This window comes from Salmo salar, unplaced genomic scaffold (assembly GCF_905237065.1).
Source record: "Salmo salar unplaced genomic scaffold, Ssal_v3.1, whole genome shotgun sequence".
In the NCBI taxonomy this organism is placed as follows: domain Eukaryota; kingdom Metazoa; phylum Chordata; class Actinopteri; order Salmoniformes; family Salmonidae; genus Salmo; species Salmo salar.
The window spans coordinates 18,005-36,753 of record NW_025548829.1 but is presented as its reverse complement, the minus strand read 5'-3'; the positions used below and the strand labels follow the sequence as shown (position 1 = coordinate 36,753).

At 42.2% G+C, this 18,749-nt stretch overlaps 1 protein-coding gene across 3 annotated transcripts in view; it reads right to left on the bottom strand.

The window, feature by feature from the left end:
* Nucleotides 1–18,749, bottom strand: part of LOC123733362 (uncharacterized) — a 79,345-nt gene that overhangs the window by 44,543 nt on the left and 16,053 nt on the right. For all 3 annotated transcript variants that reach the window (XM_045712779.1, XM_045712778.1, XM_045712780.1), the window contains exons 3-5: nucleotides 17,301–17,429; nucleotides 9,162–9,290; nucleotides 2,474–2,602 (exon numbers count right to left, since the gene is read on the bottom strand). In XM_045712779.1, coding sequence (XP_045568735.1) covers nucleotides 2,474–2,602; nucleotides 9,162–9,290; nucleotides 17,301–17,429 — 387 coding nt within the window. The remainder of the gene's footprint in view (nucleotides 1–2,473; nucleotides 2,603–9,161; nucleotides 9,291–17,300; nucleotides 17,430–18,749) is intronic.

The following is an 18,749-nucleotide window of genomic DNA, read 5'->3' as shown; positions in this document are numbered from 1 at the left end:
TGTTTGGCAAGGAAAATATTGGATATCGGGTGTTGTTTGGCAAGGACAATATAGGATATGGTATCGGGTTGTTTGGCAAGGAAAATATTGGATATCGGGTTGTTTGGCAAGGAAAATATCGGTATCGGGTTGTTTGGTAAGGAAAATACTGGATATCGGATTGTTTGGTAAGGAAAATACTGTATATTGGTATCGGGTTGTTTGGCAAGGAAAATATCAGATATCAGGTTGTTTGGGAAGGAAAATACTGGATATCGGTATCGGGTTGTTTGACAAGGAAAATATCAGATATCGGGTTGTTTGGCAAAGAAAATTTCGGATATCGGTATCGGGTTGTTTAGCATGGAAAATATCGGATGTTGTTTGGCAAGGAACATATTGGATATCGGGTTGTTTGGCAAGGAAAATAGCGGATATCGGTATCGGGTTGTTTGGTAAGGAAAATACTGGAAATCGGGTTGTTTGGCAAGGGAAATACTGGATATCGGTATCGAGTTGTCTGGTAAGGAAAATACTGGATATCAGGTTCTTTGGCAAGGAAAATACTGGATATCGGGTTGTTTGGCAAGGAAACGATAGGATATCGGGTTGTTGGCAAGGAAAATATCGGATATCGGTATCGGGTTGTTTGACAAGGAAAATGTCAGATATCGGGTTGTTTGGCAAGGAAAATACTGGATATCGGGTTGTTTGGCAAGGAAAATACTGGAAATCGGTATCAGGTTGTTTGGCAAGGAAAATATCAGATATCGGGTTGTTTGACAAGGAAAATATTGGATATGGTTATCGGCCAAAAATGTCATATCGGTGCATCCCTAATAAACATGTCTACTCCCCTTCATCTACACTGACTGAAGTGGATTTAACAAGTGACATCAATAAGGGATCATTGCTTTCACCTGGATTCACCTTGTCAATTATGTCGTGGAAAAAGCAGATGTTCATAATGTTTTGTACACTCAGTGTCTTCAAATAATTGACATAAACAACAAATTATAAGCAGATGCTTTACAGCAGTGGTTCTCCAACCGGTCAATCTTCAAGGCATTCCTAGTCGATCACCAAATATTTCTGTAGAAAAGCCAACCAACTATAAAGGCTTGCGCTCCTTTTTAAAATCGTGTTGAGTTGTTGCCTGTAGGTGCACTTGATTCAAACGTCCTGCGCACCGGGTAAGCAACGTGTTCCCATGAGACAAACTCTGCCTTCCCGGAGGACTGGCAAATCTGTGACTAAATCGAGTGCACCTACTGCGTAGATAGCTCAAATCACTGTGGCTACAGAGCTTCCATGACTCTGGCCACAGCCAAGTTTAATAGGCTTACGTAAGATTTAATATATTTTAAAACCATGACCACAGAGAGACTGTCAACGAATACAGCAAAGAGCTGCTGTTTTTATGAGAGTTCATGTTTAAGTTTATTTTCAGCACGGTCACTGTTTACATAAAACTATTTTACAATGCGCACTTCTCCATACTTCTGCTCGGGCTGCATCGCCAATGAAAGAGTAGCCAAGTATCGATTGCCTTGCGGTTTATTATTATTAGCAGCTCGTCGTGTCGATTTTAATATTTAGGAATTTTTCGCTTTCTCTGGTCATAGGAACAACATGAATTTGTGCATGAGGCAGATGCGGTGCGACTCGAGTTTCAACATCAGGTGGAAGACGGTGTCCCCCCTCTCTGGTCAGTCTCACCGGAGGAAAGAAGGGAGAGAGCAGGGACCGTGAGAGGTGGTTGGGAACAATCATTTTGAAATGTCATCCAACTCGGAAATCCAAGTCGGAAACTCAGGCATATTTCTAGAGCTCCAACTTTTCGACCTGAAGTTCACTGACGTCGTGATTTGACCTCGTTGACCTTCAGATGCAGATACCATCAGTCCAGTAGAATAAAAAGCTATTTATTTCAATTCTTGCTCCACAGAATTGCTCCACAAATCTGTGACTAAATCGAGTGCACCTACTGCGTAGATAGCTCAAATCACTGTGGCTACAGAGCTTCCATGACTCTGGCCACAGCCAAGTTTAATAGGCTACTAGCTTATGTAAGATTTAATATCTTTTAAAACCATGACCACAGAGAGACTGTCAATGAATACAGCAAAGAGCTGCTGTATTAAACCAACTGATCTATTTTGGTATCAAAGCTAGAGTTTTGAAATATAGTATGGTCTGATTAATAACAACATTGACAGTCCAATCATATAGCCTAATGCTGGGATAATGTATTAGGCCTACTGCCCAAACCTCATTCCTACAAAACTGTTTGTGTGAGGTTAATGTAAAAAAAAACAATCTGAGCAGTAAATCTCAGCCATTTTTTTTTTACTGTGAAAGTGATCTAGACTTAGAAAAGGTTGGTGACCACTGCTGTACAGTACATACTCAGATACACAAAATGCATCTGGTTTCAGATCTTGAAGTTTCTCCTCTTCAATAGTAATATCATCAATTCTGACCAGTAACTTACCTGCTTCCAACGGTCTTTGATCCATCACTAAAATAAATGGGATGATCCATAGAGAAGTCACTCTTCATGGACAGATGACTGGGTACTGGAGAGACTGATCTCTGGAGAGACTGAGTTTGCTTGGAGATTCTGAAAAACAAAATGAATCACCATGTAACTACATTTCAAAATATATCCAAATTATATATCAATCGATTACATACATCACATAAAGCATTAAAATATATGGTATTACATAAAGCAAAAAACATACACTGAGCGTACAAAACATTAAGAACACCCTCCTAATATTGTGTCCCCCCTTTTTGCCCTCAAAACAGCCTCAACTCGTCAAGGCATTGACTCTTCAAGGTGTAGAAAGCGTTCCACAGAGATGCTGGCCCACGTTGACTCCTATGATTCCCACAGTTGTGTCAAGTTGGCTGGATGTCCTTTGGGTGGTGGACCATTCTTGAGACACATGAGAAACTGTTGAGCATGAAAAAACCCTCAGCGTTGCAGTTCTTGATACAAATCGGTGCGCCCGGCAGCAAGTAAGTAAAATAAATAGGTTTTGATTATGTTTTAATGGTAATGGGGACATACGTAAATGCCAACAAAGTATACTGCTCAAAAAAATAAAGGGAACACTTAAACAACACAATGTAACTCCAAGTCAATCACACTTCTGTGAAATCAAACTGTCCACTTAGGAAGCAACACTGATTGACAATAAATTTCACATGCTGTTGTGCAAATGGAATAGACAACAGGTGGAAATTATAGGCAATAAGCAAGACACCCCCAATAAAGGAGTGGTACTGCAGGTGGAGACCACAGAGCACTTCTCAGTTCCTATGCTTCCTGGCTGATGTTTTGGTCACTTTTGAATGCTGGCTGTGCTTTCACTCTAGTGGTAGCATGAGACGGAGTCTACAACCCACACAAGTGGCTCAGGTAGTGCAGCTCATCCAGGATGGCACATCAATGCGAGCTGTGGCAAGAAGGTTTGCTGTGTCTGTCAGCGTAGTGTCCAGAGCATGGAGGCGCTACCAGGAGACAGGCCAGTACATCAGGAGACGTGGAGGAGGCCGTAGGAGGGCAACAACCCAGCAGCAGGACCGCTACCTCCGCCTTTGTGCAAGGAGGAGCAGGAGGAGCACTGCCAGAGCCCTGCAAAATGACCTCCAGCAGGCCACAAATGTGCATGTGTCTGCTCAAACGGTCAGAAACAGACTCCATGAGGGTGGTATGAGGGCCCGACGTCCACAGGTGGGGGTTGTGCTTACAGCCCAACACCGTGCAGGACGTTTGGCATTTGCCAGAGAACACCAAGATTGGCAAATTCGCCACTGGCACCCTGTGCTCTTCACAGATGAAAGCAGGTTCACACTGAGCACATGTGACAGACGTGACAGAGTCTGGAGACGCCGTGGAGAACGTTCTGCTGCCTGCAACATCCTCCAGCATGACCGGTTTGGCGGTGGGTCAGTCATGGTGTGGGGTGGCATTTCTTTGGGGGGCCGCACAGCCCTCCATGTGCTCGCCAGAGGTAGCCTAACTGCCATTAGGTACCGAGATGAGATCCTCAGACCCCTTGTGAGACCATATGCTGGTACGGTTGGCCCTGGGTTCCTCCTAATGCAAGACAATGCTAGACCTCATGTGGCTGGAGTGTGTCAGCAGTTTCTGCAAGAGGAAGGCATTGATGCTATGGACTGGCCCACCCGTTCCCCAGACCTGAATCCAATTGAGCACATCTGGGACATCATGTCTCGCTCCATCCACCAACGCCACGTTGCACCACAGACTGTCCAGGAGTTGGCGGATGCTTTAGTCCAGGTCTGGGAGGAGATCCCTCAGGAGACCATCCGCAACCTCATCAGGAGCATGCCCAGGCGTTGTAGGGAGGTCATACAGGCACGTGGAGGCCACACACACTACTGAGCCTCATTTTGACTTGTTTTAAGGACATTACATCAAAGTTGGATCAGCCTGTAGTGTGGTTTTCCACTGTAATTTTGAGTGTGACTCCAAATCCAGACCTCCATGGGTTGATACATTGGATTTCCATTGATTCTTTTTGTGTGATTTTGTTGTCAGCACATTCAACTATGTAAAGAAAAAGTATTTAATAAGATTATTTCTTTCATTCAGATCTAGGATGTGTTGTTTAAGTGTTCCCTTTATTTTTTTGAGCAGTGTACATTTTTGTTCAGTGTGTGTGTGTGTGTTTAAACTATTTAACTGTACTAGAATGCTTAGAAGGCTGCTAAAATTTTTAATATCGGTTATTGGTATCGGGTTGTTTGGCATGGAAAATACTGGATATCGGTATGGGGTTGTTTGGCAAGGGAAATATTGGATATCGGGGTGTTTGGCAAGGAAAATACTGGGTATCAGGTTGTTTGACAAGGAAAATGTCAGATATCGGTTGTTTGGCAAGGAAAATACTGGATATCGGGATGTTTGGCAAGGAAAATATTGGATATCGGGTTGTTTGGCAAGGAAAATATCGGCTATCGGTATCGGGTTGTTTGGTAAGGAAAATACTGGATATCGGGTTGTTTGGCAAGGAAAATATTGGATATCGGGATGTTTGGCAAGAAAAATATCAGATATCAGGTTGTTTGGCAAGGAAAATACTGGATATCGGTATGGGGTTGTTTGGCAAGGAAAATACTGGGTATCGGGTTGTTTGGCAAGGAAAATACTGGGTATCGGGTTGTTTGGCAAAGAAAATATCAGATATCGGGTTGTTTGGCAAGGAAAATATCTGATATCGGGATGTTTGGCAAAGAAAATTTCGGATATCGGTATCGGGGTGTTTGGCATGGAAAATATCAGATATCGGGTTGTTTGGCAAGTAAAATACTGTATATCGGGTTGTTTGGCAAGGAAAATACTGGATATCGGGATGTTTGGCAAGGAAAATATTGGATATCGGGTTGTTTGGCAAGGAAAATATCGGCTATCGGTATCGGGTTGTTTGGTAAGGAAAATACTGGATATCGGGTTGTTTGGCAAGGAAAATATTGGATATCGGGATGTTTGGGAAGAAAAATATCAGATATCAGGTTGTTTGGCAAGGAAAATACTGGATATCGGTATCGGGAAGTTTGACAAGGAAAATGTCAGATATCGGGTTGTTTGGCAAGGAAAATACTGGATATCGGTATCAGGTTGTTTGGCAAAGAAAATATCAGATATCGGGTTGTTTGCCAAGTAAAATACTGGATATCGGGTTGTTTGGCGAGGAAAATACTGGATATCTGGTTGATTGGCAAGGAAAATATTGGATATCGGGTTGTTTGGCAAGGAAAATATCGAAAATCCGTATCGGGTTGTTTGGCAAGGAAAATACTGGATATCGGTATCGGGTTGTTAGACAAGGAAAATATCAGATATGGGGTTGTTTGGCAAGGGAAAAACTGGATATCGGTATCGGGTTGTTTGGCAAGGAAAATATCAGATATCGGGTTGTTTGGCAAAGAACATTTCGGATATTGGTATCGGGGTGATTGGCAAGGAAAATATCAGATATCGGGTTGTTTGGCAAGTAAAATACTGTATATCGGGTTGTTTGGCAAGGAAAATATTGGATATCGGGTTGTTTGGCAAGGAAAATATCGGCTATCGGTATCGGGTTGTTTGGTAAGGAAATACTGGATATCGGGTTGTTTGGCAAGGAAAATATTGGATATCGGGATGTTTGGCAAGGAAAATATCGGATATCGGTATCAGGTTGTTTGGTAAGGAAAATACTGGATATCGGGTTGTTTGGCAAGGAAAATACTGGATATCGGTATCGGGTTGTTTGGCAAAGAAAATATCAGATATCGGGTTGTTTGCCAAGTAAAATACTGGATATCGGGTTGTTGGGCAAAGAACATTTCGGATATCGGTATCGGGTTGTTTGGCATGGAAAATATCGGATATCGGCTTGTTTGGCAAGGAAAATACTGGATATTTGGTTGTTTGGCAAGGAAAATATCAGATATCGGGTTGTTTGGCAAAGAACATTTCGGATATCGGTATCGGGTTGTTTGGCATGGAAAATATCGGATATCGGGTTGTTTGGCAAGGAAAATATCGGATATCGGGTTGTTTGGCAAAGAAAATTTCAGATATCTTTATCGGGTTGTTTAGCATGGAAAATATTGGATGTTGTTTGGCAAGGAAAATATCGGATATCGGGTTGTTTGGCAAGGAAAATATTGGATATCGGGTGTTGTTTGGCAAGGACAATATAGGATATGGGTATCGGGTTGTTTGGCAAGGAAAATATTGGATATCGGGTTGTTTGGCAAGGAAAATATCGGTATCGGGTTGTTTGGTAAGGAAAATACTGGATATCGGATTGTTTGGTAAGGAAAATACTGGATATTGGTATCGGGTTGTTTGGCAAGGAAAATATCAGATATCAGGTTGTTTGGGAAGGAAAATACTGGAAATCGGTATCGGGTTGTTTGACAAGGAAAATATCAGATATCGGGTTGTTTGGCAAAGAAAATTTCGGATATCGGTATCGGGTTGTTTAGCATGGAAAATATCGGATGTTGTTTGGCAAGGAACATATTGGATATCGGGTTGTTTGGCAAGGAAAATAGCGGATATCGGTATCGGGTTGTTTGGTAAGGAAAATACTGGAAATCGGGTTGTTTGGCAAGGAAAATACTGGATATTGGTATCGGGTTGTTTGGCAAGGGAAATACTGGATATCGGTATCGAGTTGTCTGGTAAGGAAAATACTGGATATCAGGTTCTTTGGCAAGGAAAATACTGGATATCGGGTTGTTTGGCAAGGAAACGATAGGATATCGGGTTGTTGGCAAGGAAAATATCGGATATCGGTATCGGGTTGTTTGACAAGGAAAATGTCAGATATCGGGTTGTTTGGCAAGGAAAATACTGGATATCGGGTTGTTTGGCAAGGAAAATACTGGAAATCGGTATCAGGTTGTTTGGCAAGGAAAATATCAGATATCGGGTTGTTTGACAAGGAAAATATTGGATATGGTTATCGGCCAAAAATGTCATATCGGTGCATCCCTAATAAACATGTCTACTCCCCTTCATCTACACTGACTGAAGTGGATTTAACAAGTGACATCAATAAGGGATCATTGCTTTCACCTGGATTCACCTTGTCAATTATGTCGTGGAAAAAGCAGATGTTCATAATGTTTTGTACACTCAGTGTCTTCAAATAATTGACATAAACAACAAATTATAAGCAGATGCTTTACAGCAGTGGTTCTCCAACCGGTCAATCTTCAAGGCATTCCTAGTCGATCACCAAATATTTCTGTAGAAAAGCCAACCAACTATAAAGGCTTGCGCTCCTTTTTAAAATCGTGTTGAGTTGTTGCCTGTAGGTGCACTTGATTCAAACGTCCTGCGCACCGGGTAAGCAACGTGTTCCCATGAGACAAACTCTGCCTTCCCGGAGGACTGGCAAATCTGTGACTAAATCGAGTGCACCTACTGCGTAGATAGCTCAAATCACTGTGGCTACAGAGCTTCCATGACTCTGGCCACAGCCAAGTTTAATAGGCTTACGTAAGATTTAATATATTTTAAAACCATGACCACAGAGAGACTGTCAACGAATACAGCAAAGAGCTGCTGTTTTTATGAGAGTTCATGTTTAAGTTTATTTTCAGCACGGTCACTGTTTACATAAAACTATTTTACAATGCGCACTTCTCCATACTTCTGCTCGGGCTGCATCGCCAATGAAAGAGTAGCCAAGTATCGATTGCCTTGCGGTTTATTATTATTAGCAGCTCGTCGTGTCGATTTTAATATTTAGGAATTTTTCGCTTTCTCTGGTCATAGGAACAACATGAATTTGTGCATGAGGCAGATGCGGTGCGACTCGAGTTTCAACATCAGGTGGAAGACGGTGTCCCCCCTCTCTGGTCAGTCTCACCGGAGGAAAGAAGGGAGAGAGCAGGGACCGTGAGAGGTGGTTGGGAACAATCATTTTGAAATGTCATCCAACTCGGAAATCCAAGTCGGAAACTCAGGCATATTTCTAGAGCTCCAACTTTTCGACCTGAAGTTCACTGACGTCGTGATTTGACCTCGTTGACCTTCAGATGCAGATACCATCAGTCCAGTAGAATAAAAAGCTATTTATTTCAATTCTTGCTCCACAGAATTGCTCCACAAATCTGTGACTAAATCGAGTGCACCTACCGCGTAGATAGCTCAAATCACTGTGGCTACAGAGCTTCCATGACTCTGGCCACAGCCAAGTTTAATAGGCTACTAGCTTATGTAAGATTTAATATCTTTTAAAACCATGACCACAGAGAGACTGTCAATGAATACAGCAAAGAGCTGCTGTATTAAACCAACTGATCTATTTTGGTATCAAAGCTAGAGTTTTGAAATATAGTATGGTCTGATTAATAACAACATTGGCAGTCCAATCATATAGCCTAATGCTGGGATAATGTATTAGGCCTACTGCCCAAACCTCATTCCTACAAAACTGTTTGTGTGAGGTTAATGTAAAAAAAAACAATCTGAGCAGTAAATCTCAGCCATTTTTTTTTACTGTGAAAGTGATCTAGACTTAGAAAAGGTTGGTGACCACTGCTGTACAGTACATACTCAGATACACAAAATGCATCTGGTTTCAGATCTTGAAGTTTCTCCTCTTCAATAGTAATATCATCAATTCTGACCAGTAACTTACCTGCTTCCAACGGTCTTTGATCCATCACTAAAATAAATGGGATGATCCATAGAGAAGTCACTCTTCATGGACAGATGACTGGGTACTGGAGAGACTGATCTCTGGAGAGACTGAGTTTGCTTGGAGATTCTGAAAAACAAAATGAATCACCATGTAACTAGATTTCAAAATATATCCAAATTATATATCAATCGATTACATACATCACATAAAGCATTAAAATATATGGTATTACATAAAGCAAAAAACATACACTGAGCGTACAAAACATTAAGAACACCCTCCTAATATTGTGTCCCCCCCCCTTTTTGCCCTCAAAACAGCCTCAACTCGTCAAGGCATTGACTCTTCAAGGTGTAGAAAGCGTTCCACAGAGATGCTGGCCCACGTTGACTTCTATGATTCCCACAGTTGTGTCAAGTGGGCTGGATGTCCTTTGGGTTGTGGACCATTCTTGAGACACATGAGAAACTGTTGAGCATGAAAAACCCCTCAGCGTTGCAGTTCTTGATACAAATCGGTGCGCCCGGCAGCAAGTAAGTAAAATAAATAGGTTTTGATTATGTTTTAATGGTAATGGGGACATACGTAAATGCCAACAAAGTATACTGCTCAAAAAAATAAAGGGAACACTTAAACAACACAATGTAACTCCAAGTCAATCACACTTCTGTGAAATCAAACTGTCCACTTAGGAAGCAACACTGATTGACAATAAATTTCACATGCTGTTGTGCAAATGGAATAGACAACAGGTGGAAATTATAGGCAATAAGCAAGACACCCCCAATAAAGGAGTGGTACTGCAGGTGGAGACCACAGAGCACTTCTCAGTTCCTATGCTTCCTGGCTGATGTTTTGGTCACTTTTGAATGCTGGCTGTGCTTTCACTCTAGTGGTAGCATGAGACGGAGTCTACAACCCACACAAGTGGCTCAGGTAGTGCAGCTCATCCAGGATGGCACATCAATGCGAGCTGTGGCAAGAAGGTTTGCTGTGTCTGTCAGCGTAGTGTCCAGAGCATGGAGGCGCTACCAGGAGACAGGCCAGTACATCAGGAGACGTGGAGGAGGCCGTAGGAGGGCAACAACCCAGCAGCAGGACCGCTACCTCCGCCTTTGTGCAAGGAGGAGCAGGAGGAGCACTGCCAGAGCCCTGCAAAATGACCTCCAGCAGGCCACAAATGTGCATGTGTCTGCTCAAACGGTCAGAAACAGACTCCATGAGGGTGGTATGAGGGCCCGACGTCCACAGGTGGGGGTTGTGCTTACAGCCCAACACCGTGCAGGACGTTTGGCATTTGCCAGAGAACACCAAGATTGGCAAATTCGCCACTGGCACCCTGTGCTCTTCACAGATGAAAGCAGGTTCACACTGAGCACATGTGACAGACGTGACAGAGTCTGGAGACGCCCGTGGAGAACGTTCTGCTGCCTGCAACATCCTCCAGCATGACCGGTTTGGCGGTGGGTCAGTCATGGTGTGGGGTGGCATTTCTTTGGGGGGCCGCACAGCCCTCCATGTGCTCGCCAGAGGTAGCCTAACTGCCATTAGGTACCGAGATGAGATCCTCAGACCCCTTGTGAGACCATATGCTGGTACGGTTGGCCCTGGGTTCCTCCTAATGCAAGACAATGCTAGACCTCATGTGGCTGGAGTGTGTCAGCAGTTCCTGCAAGAGGAAGGCATTGATGCTATGGACTGGCCCACCCGTTCCCCAGACCTGAATCCAATTGAGCACATCTGGGACATCATGTCTCGCTCCATCCACCAACGCCACGTTGCACCACAGACTGTCCAGGAGTTGGCGGATGCTTTAGTCCAGGTCTGGGAGGAGATCCCTCAGGAGACCATCCGCAACCTCATCAGGAGCATGCCCAGGCGTTGTAGGGAGGTCATACAGGCACGTGGAGGCCACACACACTACTGAGCCTCATTTTGACTTGTTTTAAGGACATTACATCAAAGTTGGATCAGCCTGTAGTGTGGTTTTCCACTTTAATTTTGAGTGTGACTCCAAATCCAGACCTCCATGGGTTGATACATTGGATTTCCATTGATTCTTTTTGTGTGATTTTGTTGTCAGCACATTCAACTATGTAAAGAAAAAAGTATTTAATAAGATTATTTCTTTCATTCAGATCTAGGATGTGTTGTTTAAGTGTTCCCTTTATTTTTTTGAGCAGTGTACATTTTTGTTCAGTGTGTGTGTGTGTGTTTAAACTATTTAACTGTACTAGAATGCTTAGAAGGCTGCTAAAATTTTTAATATCGGTTATTGGTATCGGGTTGTTTGGCAAGGAAAATACTGGATATCGGTATGGGGTTGTTTGGCAAGGGAAATATTGGATATCGGGGTGTTTGGCAAGGAAAATACTGGGTATCAGGTTGTTTGACAAGGAAAATGTCAGATATCAGGTTGTTTGGCAAGGAAAATACTGGATATCGGGATGTTTGGCAAGGAAAATATTGGATATCGGGTTGTTTGGCAAGGAAAATATCGGCTATCGGTATCGGGTTGTTTGGTAAGGAAAATACTGGATATCGGGTTGTTTGGCAAGGAAAATATTGGATATCGGGATGTTTGGTTTTTTGGCAATGAACATTTCTGATATTGGTATCGGGGTGTTTGGCATGGAAAATATCAGATATCGGGTTGTTTGGCAAGTAAAATACTGGATATCGGGTTGTTTGGCAAGGAAAATATTGGATATCGGGATGTTTGGCAAGGAAAATATCAGATATCAGGTTGTTTGGGAAGGAAAATACTGGATATCGGTATCGGGTTGTTTGACAAGGAAAATATCAGATATCGGGTTGTTTGGCAAAGAAAATTTCGGATATCGGTATCGGGTTGTTTAGCATGGAAAATATCGGATGTTGTTTGGCAAGGAAAATATTGGATATCGGGTTGTTTGGCAAGGAAAATATCGGATATCGGTATCGGGTTGTTTGGTAAGGAAAATACTGGAAATCGGGTTGTTTGGCAAGGAAAATACCGGATATCGGTATCGGGTTGTTTGACAAGGAAAATGTCAGCTATCGGGTTGTTTGGCAAATAAAATACTGGATATCGGGTTGTTTGGCAAGGAAAATATTGAATATCGGTATGGAGTTGTTTGGTAACGAAAATAAAGGATATCGGGTTGTTTGTCAAATAAAATACTGAATATCGGTATCGGGTTGTTTGGTAAGGAAAATACTGGATATCGGTATCGGGTTGTTCGGTAACGAAAATATCAGATACCGGGTTGTTTGGCAAGGAAAATATTGGCTATTGGGTTGTTTGACAAGGAAAAAATCGGATATGGGTATTGGCCAAAAATGTCATATCGGTGCATCCCTAATAAACATGTCTACTCCCCTTCATCTACACTGACTGAAGTGGATTTAACAAGTGACATCAATATGGGATCATTGCTTTCACCTGGATTCACCTTGTCAATTATGTCATGGAAATAGCAGATGTTCATAATGTTTTGTACACTCAGTGTCTTCAAATAATTGACATACACAACAAAATACTGGATATCTGTATCGGGTTGTTTGGCAGGGGAAATATTGGATATCGGGGTGTTTGGCAAGGAAAATACTGGATATCGGGTTGTTTGGCAAGGAAAATATTGGATATCGGTATCGGGTTGTTTGACAAGGAAAATGTCAAATTATCGGGTTGTTTGACAAGGAAAATGTCAAATATCGGGTTGTTTGACAAGGAAAATGTCAAATATCGGGTTGTTTGGCAAGGAAAATACTGGATATCGGGTTGTTTGGCAAGGAAAATACTGGATATCGGTATCGGGTTGTTAGGCAAGGAAAATATCAGATATCGGGTTGTTTGGCAAGGAAAATACTGGATATTGGTATCGGGTTGTTTGGCAAGGAAAATATCAGATATCGGGTTGTTTGGCAAAGAACATTTCGGATATCGGTATCGGGTTGTTTAGCATGGAAAATATCAGATGTTGTTTGGCAAGGAAAATATCGGATATCAGGTTGTTTGGCAAGGAAAATACTGGATATCGGTATCGGTTGTTTCACAAGGAAAATATCAGATATCGGATATTTGGCAAGGAAAATCTATATCGAATCAGGTTGTTTGGCAAAGAAAATATCAGATATCGGGTTGTTTGGCAAGGAAAATACTGGATATGGGTTGTTTGGCAAGGAAAATACTGAATATCGGTTGTTTGGCAAGGAAAATATTGGCTATTGGGTTGTTTGACAAGGAAAAAACTGGATATCAGGTCGTTTGGCAAGGAAAATACTGGATATCGGGTTGTTTGGCACGGAAAATACTGGATATCGGTTTCGGGTTGTTTGACAAGGAAAATACTGGATATCGGGTTGTTTGGCAAGGGAAATACTGGATATCGGTATCGAGTTGTCTGGTAAGGAAAATACTGGATATCAGGTTCTTTGGCAAGGAAAATACTGGATATCGGGTTGTTTGGCAAGGAAAATATTGGATATCGGGTTGTTGGCAAGGAAAATATCGGATATCGGTATCGGGTTGTTTGACAAGGAAAATGTCAGATATCGGGTTGTTTGGCAAGGAAAATACTGGATATCGGGTTGTTTGGCAAGGAAAATACTGTACTATAGGGTTGTTTGGCAAGGAAAATACTCGATATCGGGATGTTTGGCAAGGAAAATATCAGATATCAGGTTGTTTGGCAAGGAAAATACCGGATATCGGTATCGGGTTGTTTGGTAAGGAAAATACTGGATATCGGGTTGTTTGGCAAGGAAAATATTGGATATCGGGATGTTTGGCAAGAAAAATATCAGATATCAGGTTGTTTGGCAAGGAAAATACTGGATATCGGTATCGGGAAGTTTGACAAGGAAAATGTCGATATCGGGTTGTTTGGCAAGGAAAATACTGGATATCGGTAGATTGTTTGGCAAAGAAAATATCAGATATCGGGTTGTTTGCCAAGTAAAATACTGGATATCGGGTTGTTGGGCAAAGAACATTTCGGATATCGGTATCGGGTTGTTTGGCATGGAAAATATCGGATATCGGCTTGTTTGGCAAGGAAAATACTGGATATCTGGTTGTTTGGCAAGGAAAATATTGGATATCGGGTTGTTTGGCAAGGAAAATATCGAATATCGGTATTGGGTTGTTTTGTAAGGAAAATAATGGATATCGGGTTGTTTGGCAAGGAAAATACTGGATATCGGTATCGGGTTGTTAGGCAAGGAAATTATCAGATATCGGGTTGTTTGGCAAGGAAAATACTGGATATCGGTATCGGGTTGTTTGGCAAGGAAAATATCAGATATCGGGTTGTTTGGCAAAGAACATTTCGGATATCGGTATCGGGTTGTTTGGCATGGAAAATATCGGATATCGGGTTGTTTGGCAAAGAAAATTTCAGATATCTTATCGGGTTGTTTTGCATGGAAAATATTGGATGTTGTTTGGCAAGGAAAATATCGGATATCGGGTTGTTTGGCAAGGAAAATATTGGATATCGGGTTGTTTGGCAAGGAAAATATCGGATATCGGTATCGGGTTGTTTGGTAAGAAAAATACTGGATATCGGGTTGTTTGGTAAGGAAAATACTGGATATTGGTATCGGGTTGTTTGGCAAGGAAAATATCAGATATCGGGTTGTTTGGCAAGGAAAATACTGGATATCGGTATCGGGTTGTTTGACAAGGAAAATATCAGATATCGGGTTGTTTGGCAAAGAAAATTTCGGATATCGGTATCGGGTTGTTTAGCATGGAAAATATCGGATGTTGTTTGGCAAGGAAAATATTGGATATCGGGTTGTTTGGCAAGGAAAATATCGGATATCGGTATCGGGTTGTTTGGCAAGGAAAATACTGGAAATCGGGTTGTTTGGCAAGGAAAATACTGGATATTGGTATCGGGTTGTTTGGCAAGGAAAATATCAGATATCGGGTTGTTTGGCAAGTTAAATAACGGATATCGGTATCGGGTTGTTTGACAAGGAAAATGTCAGATATCGGGTTGTTTGGCAAATAAAATACTGGATATCGGGTTGTTTGGCAAGGAAAATACTGAATATCGGTTTGGAGTTGTTTGGTAACGAAAATAAAGGATATCGGGTTGTTTGTCAAATAAAATACTGAATATCGGTATCGGGTTGTTTGGTAACGAAAATACTGGATATCGGTATCGGGTTGTTTGGTAACGAAAATATCAGATATCAGGTTCTTTGGCAAGGAAAATACTGGATATCGGGTTGTTTGGCAAGGAAACGATAGGATATCGGGTTGTTGGCAAGGAAAATATCGGATATCGGTATCGGGTTGTTTGACAAGGAAAATGTCAGATATCGGGTTGTTTGGCAAGGAAAATACTGGATATCGGGTTGTTTGGCAAGGAAAATACTGGAAATCGGTATCAGGTTGTTTGGCAAGGAAAATATCAGATATCGGGTTGTTTGACAAGGAAAATATTGGATATGGTTATCGGCCAAAAATGTCATATCGGTGCATCCCTAATAAACATGTCTACTCCCCTTCATCTACACTGACTGAAGTGGATTTAACAAGTGACATCAATAAGGGATCATTGCTTTCACCTGGATTCACCTTGTCAATTATGTCGTGGAAAAAGCAGATGTTCATAATGTTTTGTACACTCAGTGTCTTCAAATAATTGACATAAACAACAAATTATAAGCAGATGCTTTACAGCAGTGGTTCTCCAACCGGTCAATCTTCAAGGCATTCCTAGTCGATCACCAAATATTTCTGTAGAAAAGCCAACCAACTATAAAGGCTTGCGCTCCTTTTTAAAATCGTGTTGAGTTGTTGCCTGTAGGTGCACTTGATTCAAACGTCCTGCGCACCGGGTAAGCAACGTGTTCCCATGAGACAAACTCTGCCTTCCCGGAGGACTGGCAAATCTGTGACTAAATCGAGTGCACCTACTGCGTAGATAGCTCAAATCACTGTGGCTACAGAGCTTCCATGACTCTGGCCACAGCCAAGTTTAATAGGCTTACGTAAGATTTAATATATTTTAAAACCATGACCACAGAGAGACTGTCAACGAATACAGCAAAGAGCTGCTGTTTTTATGAGAGTTCATGTTTAAGTTTATTTTCAGCACGGTCACTGTTTACATAAAACTATTTTACAATGCGCACTTCTCCATACTTCTGCTCGGGCTGCATCGCCAATGAAAGAGTAGCCAAGTATCGATTGCCTTGCGGTTTATTATTATTAGCAGCTCGTCGTGTCGATTTTAATATTTAGGAATTTTTCGCTTTCTCTGGTCATAGGAACAACATGAATTTGTGCATGAGGCAGATGCGGTGCGACTCGAGTTTCAACATCAAGTGGAAGACGGTGTCCCCCCTCTCTGGTCAGTCTCACCGGAGGAAAGAAGGGAGAGAGCAGGGACCGTGAGAGGTGGTTGGGAACAATCATTTTGAAATGTCATCCAACTCGGAAATCCAAGTCGGAAACTCAGGCATATTTCTAGAGCTCCAACTTTTCGACCTGAAGTTCACTGACGTCGTGATTTGACCTCGTTGACCTTCAGATGCAGATACCATCAGTCCAGTAGAATAAAAAGCTATTTATTTCAATTCTTGCTCCACAGAATTGCTCCACAAATCTGTGACTAAATCGAGTGCACCTACTGCGTAGATAGCTCAAATCACTGTGGCTACAGAGCTTCCATGACTCTGGCCACAGCCAAGTTTAATAGGCTACTAGCTTATGTAAGATTTAATATCTTTTAAAACCATGACCACAGAGAGACTGTCAATGAATACAGCAAAGAGCTGCTGTATTAAACCAACTGATCTATTTTGGTATCAAAGCTAGAGTTTTGAAATATAGTATGGTCTGATTAATAACAACATTGGCAGTCCAATCATATAGCCTAATGCTGGGATAATGTATTAGGCCTACTGCCCAAACCTCATTCCTACAAAACTGTTTGTGTGAGGTTAATGTAAAAAAAACAATCTGAGCAGTAAATCTCAGCCATTTTTTTTTACTGTGAAAGTGATCTAGACTTAGAAAAGGTTGGTGACCACTGCTGTACAGTACATACTCAGATACACAAAATGCATCTGGTTTCAGATCTTGAAGTTTCTCCTCTTCAATAGTAATATCATCAATTCTGACCAGTAACTTACCTGCTTCCAACGGTCTTTGATCCATCACTAAAATAAATGGGATGATCCATAGAGAAGTCACTCTTCATGGACAGATGACTGGGTACTGGAGAGACTGATCTCTGGAGAGACTGAGTTTGCTTGGAGATTCTGAAAAACAAAATGAATCACCATGTAAGTACATTTCAAAATGTATCAAAATTATATATCAATAGATTACATACATTACATAAATCATTAAAATATATGCCATTACATAAAGCAAAAGACATACACTGAGTGTACAAAACATTAAGAACACCCTCCTAATACTAAATGCCCCCCACCTTTTTGCCCTAAAATTAGCCTCAACTTGTCAAGGCATTGACTCTTCAAGGTGTAGAAAGCGTTCCACAGAGATGCTGGCCCACGTTGACTCCTATGATTCCCACAGTTGTGTCAAGTGGGCTGGATGTCCTTTGGGTTGTGGACCATTCTTGAGACACATGGGAAACTGTTAAGCGTGAAAAACCCAGCAGCGTTTCTGGTGGAGATCTTTGTGCGCTATACTCGGCCTTGTCTCAGGATGGTTAGTTGGTGGTTGGAGATATCCCTCCAGTGGTGTGGGGGCTGTGCTTTGGCAAAGTGGGTGGGGTTATATCCTGCCTGTTTGGCCCTGTCCGTATCATCGGATTGGGCCACAGTGTCTCCTGACCCCTCCTGTCTCAGCCTCCAGTATTTATGCTGCAGTAGTTTATGTGTCGGGGGGCTAGGGTCAGTCTGTTACATCTGGAGTATTTCTCTTGTCTTATCCGGTGTCCTATGTGAATTTAAATACACTCTCTCTAATTCTCTCTTTTTCACTCTCGGAGGACCTGAGCCTTAGGACCATGCCTCAGGACTACCTGGAATGATGACTCCTTGCTGTCCCCAGTCCACCTGGCCGTGCTGCTGCTCTAGTGTCCAACTGTTCTGCCTGCGGCTATGGAACCCTGACCTGTTCACCGGACGTGCCACCTGTCCCAGATCTGCTGTCCCAGACCTGCTGGAACCCTGACCTATTCACCGGACGTGCTACCTGTCCCAGACCTGCTGTTTTCAACTCTCTAGAGACAGCAGGAGCGGTAGAGATACACTCAAAGATCGGCTATGAAAAAGCCAACTGACACTTACTCTTGAGTTGCTGACTTGTTGCACCCTCGACAACTACTATGATTATTATTATTTGACCATGCTGGTCATTTATGAACATTTGAACATCTTGGCCATGTTCTGTCATAATCTCCACCCCGGCACAGCTAGAAGAGGACTGGCCACCCCTCATAGCCTGGTTCCTCTCTAGGTTTCTTCCTAGGTTTTGGCCTTTCATGGGAGTTTTTCCTAGCCACCGTGCTTCTACACCTGCATTGCTTGCTGTTTGGGGATTTAGGCTGGGTTTCTGTACAGCACTTTGAGAATATCAGCTGATGTAAGAAGGGCTATATAAATACA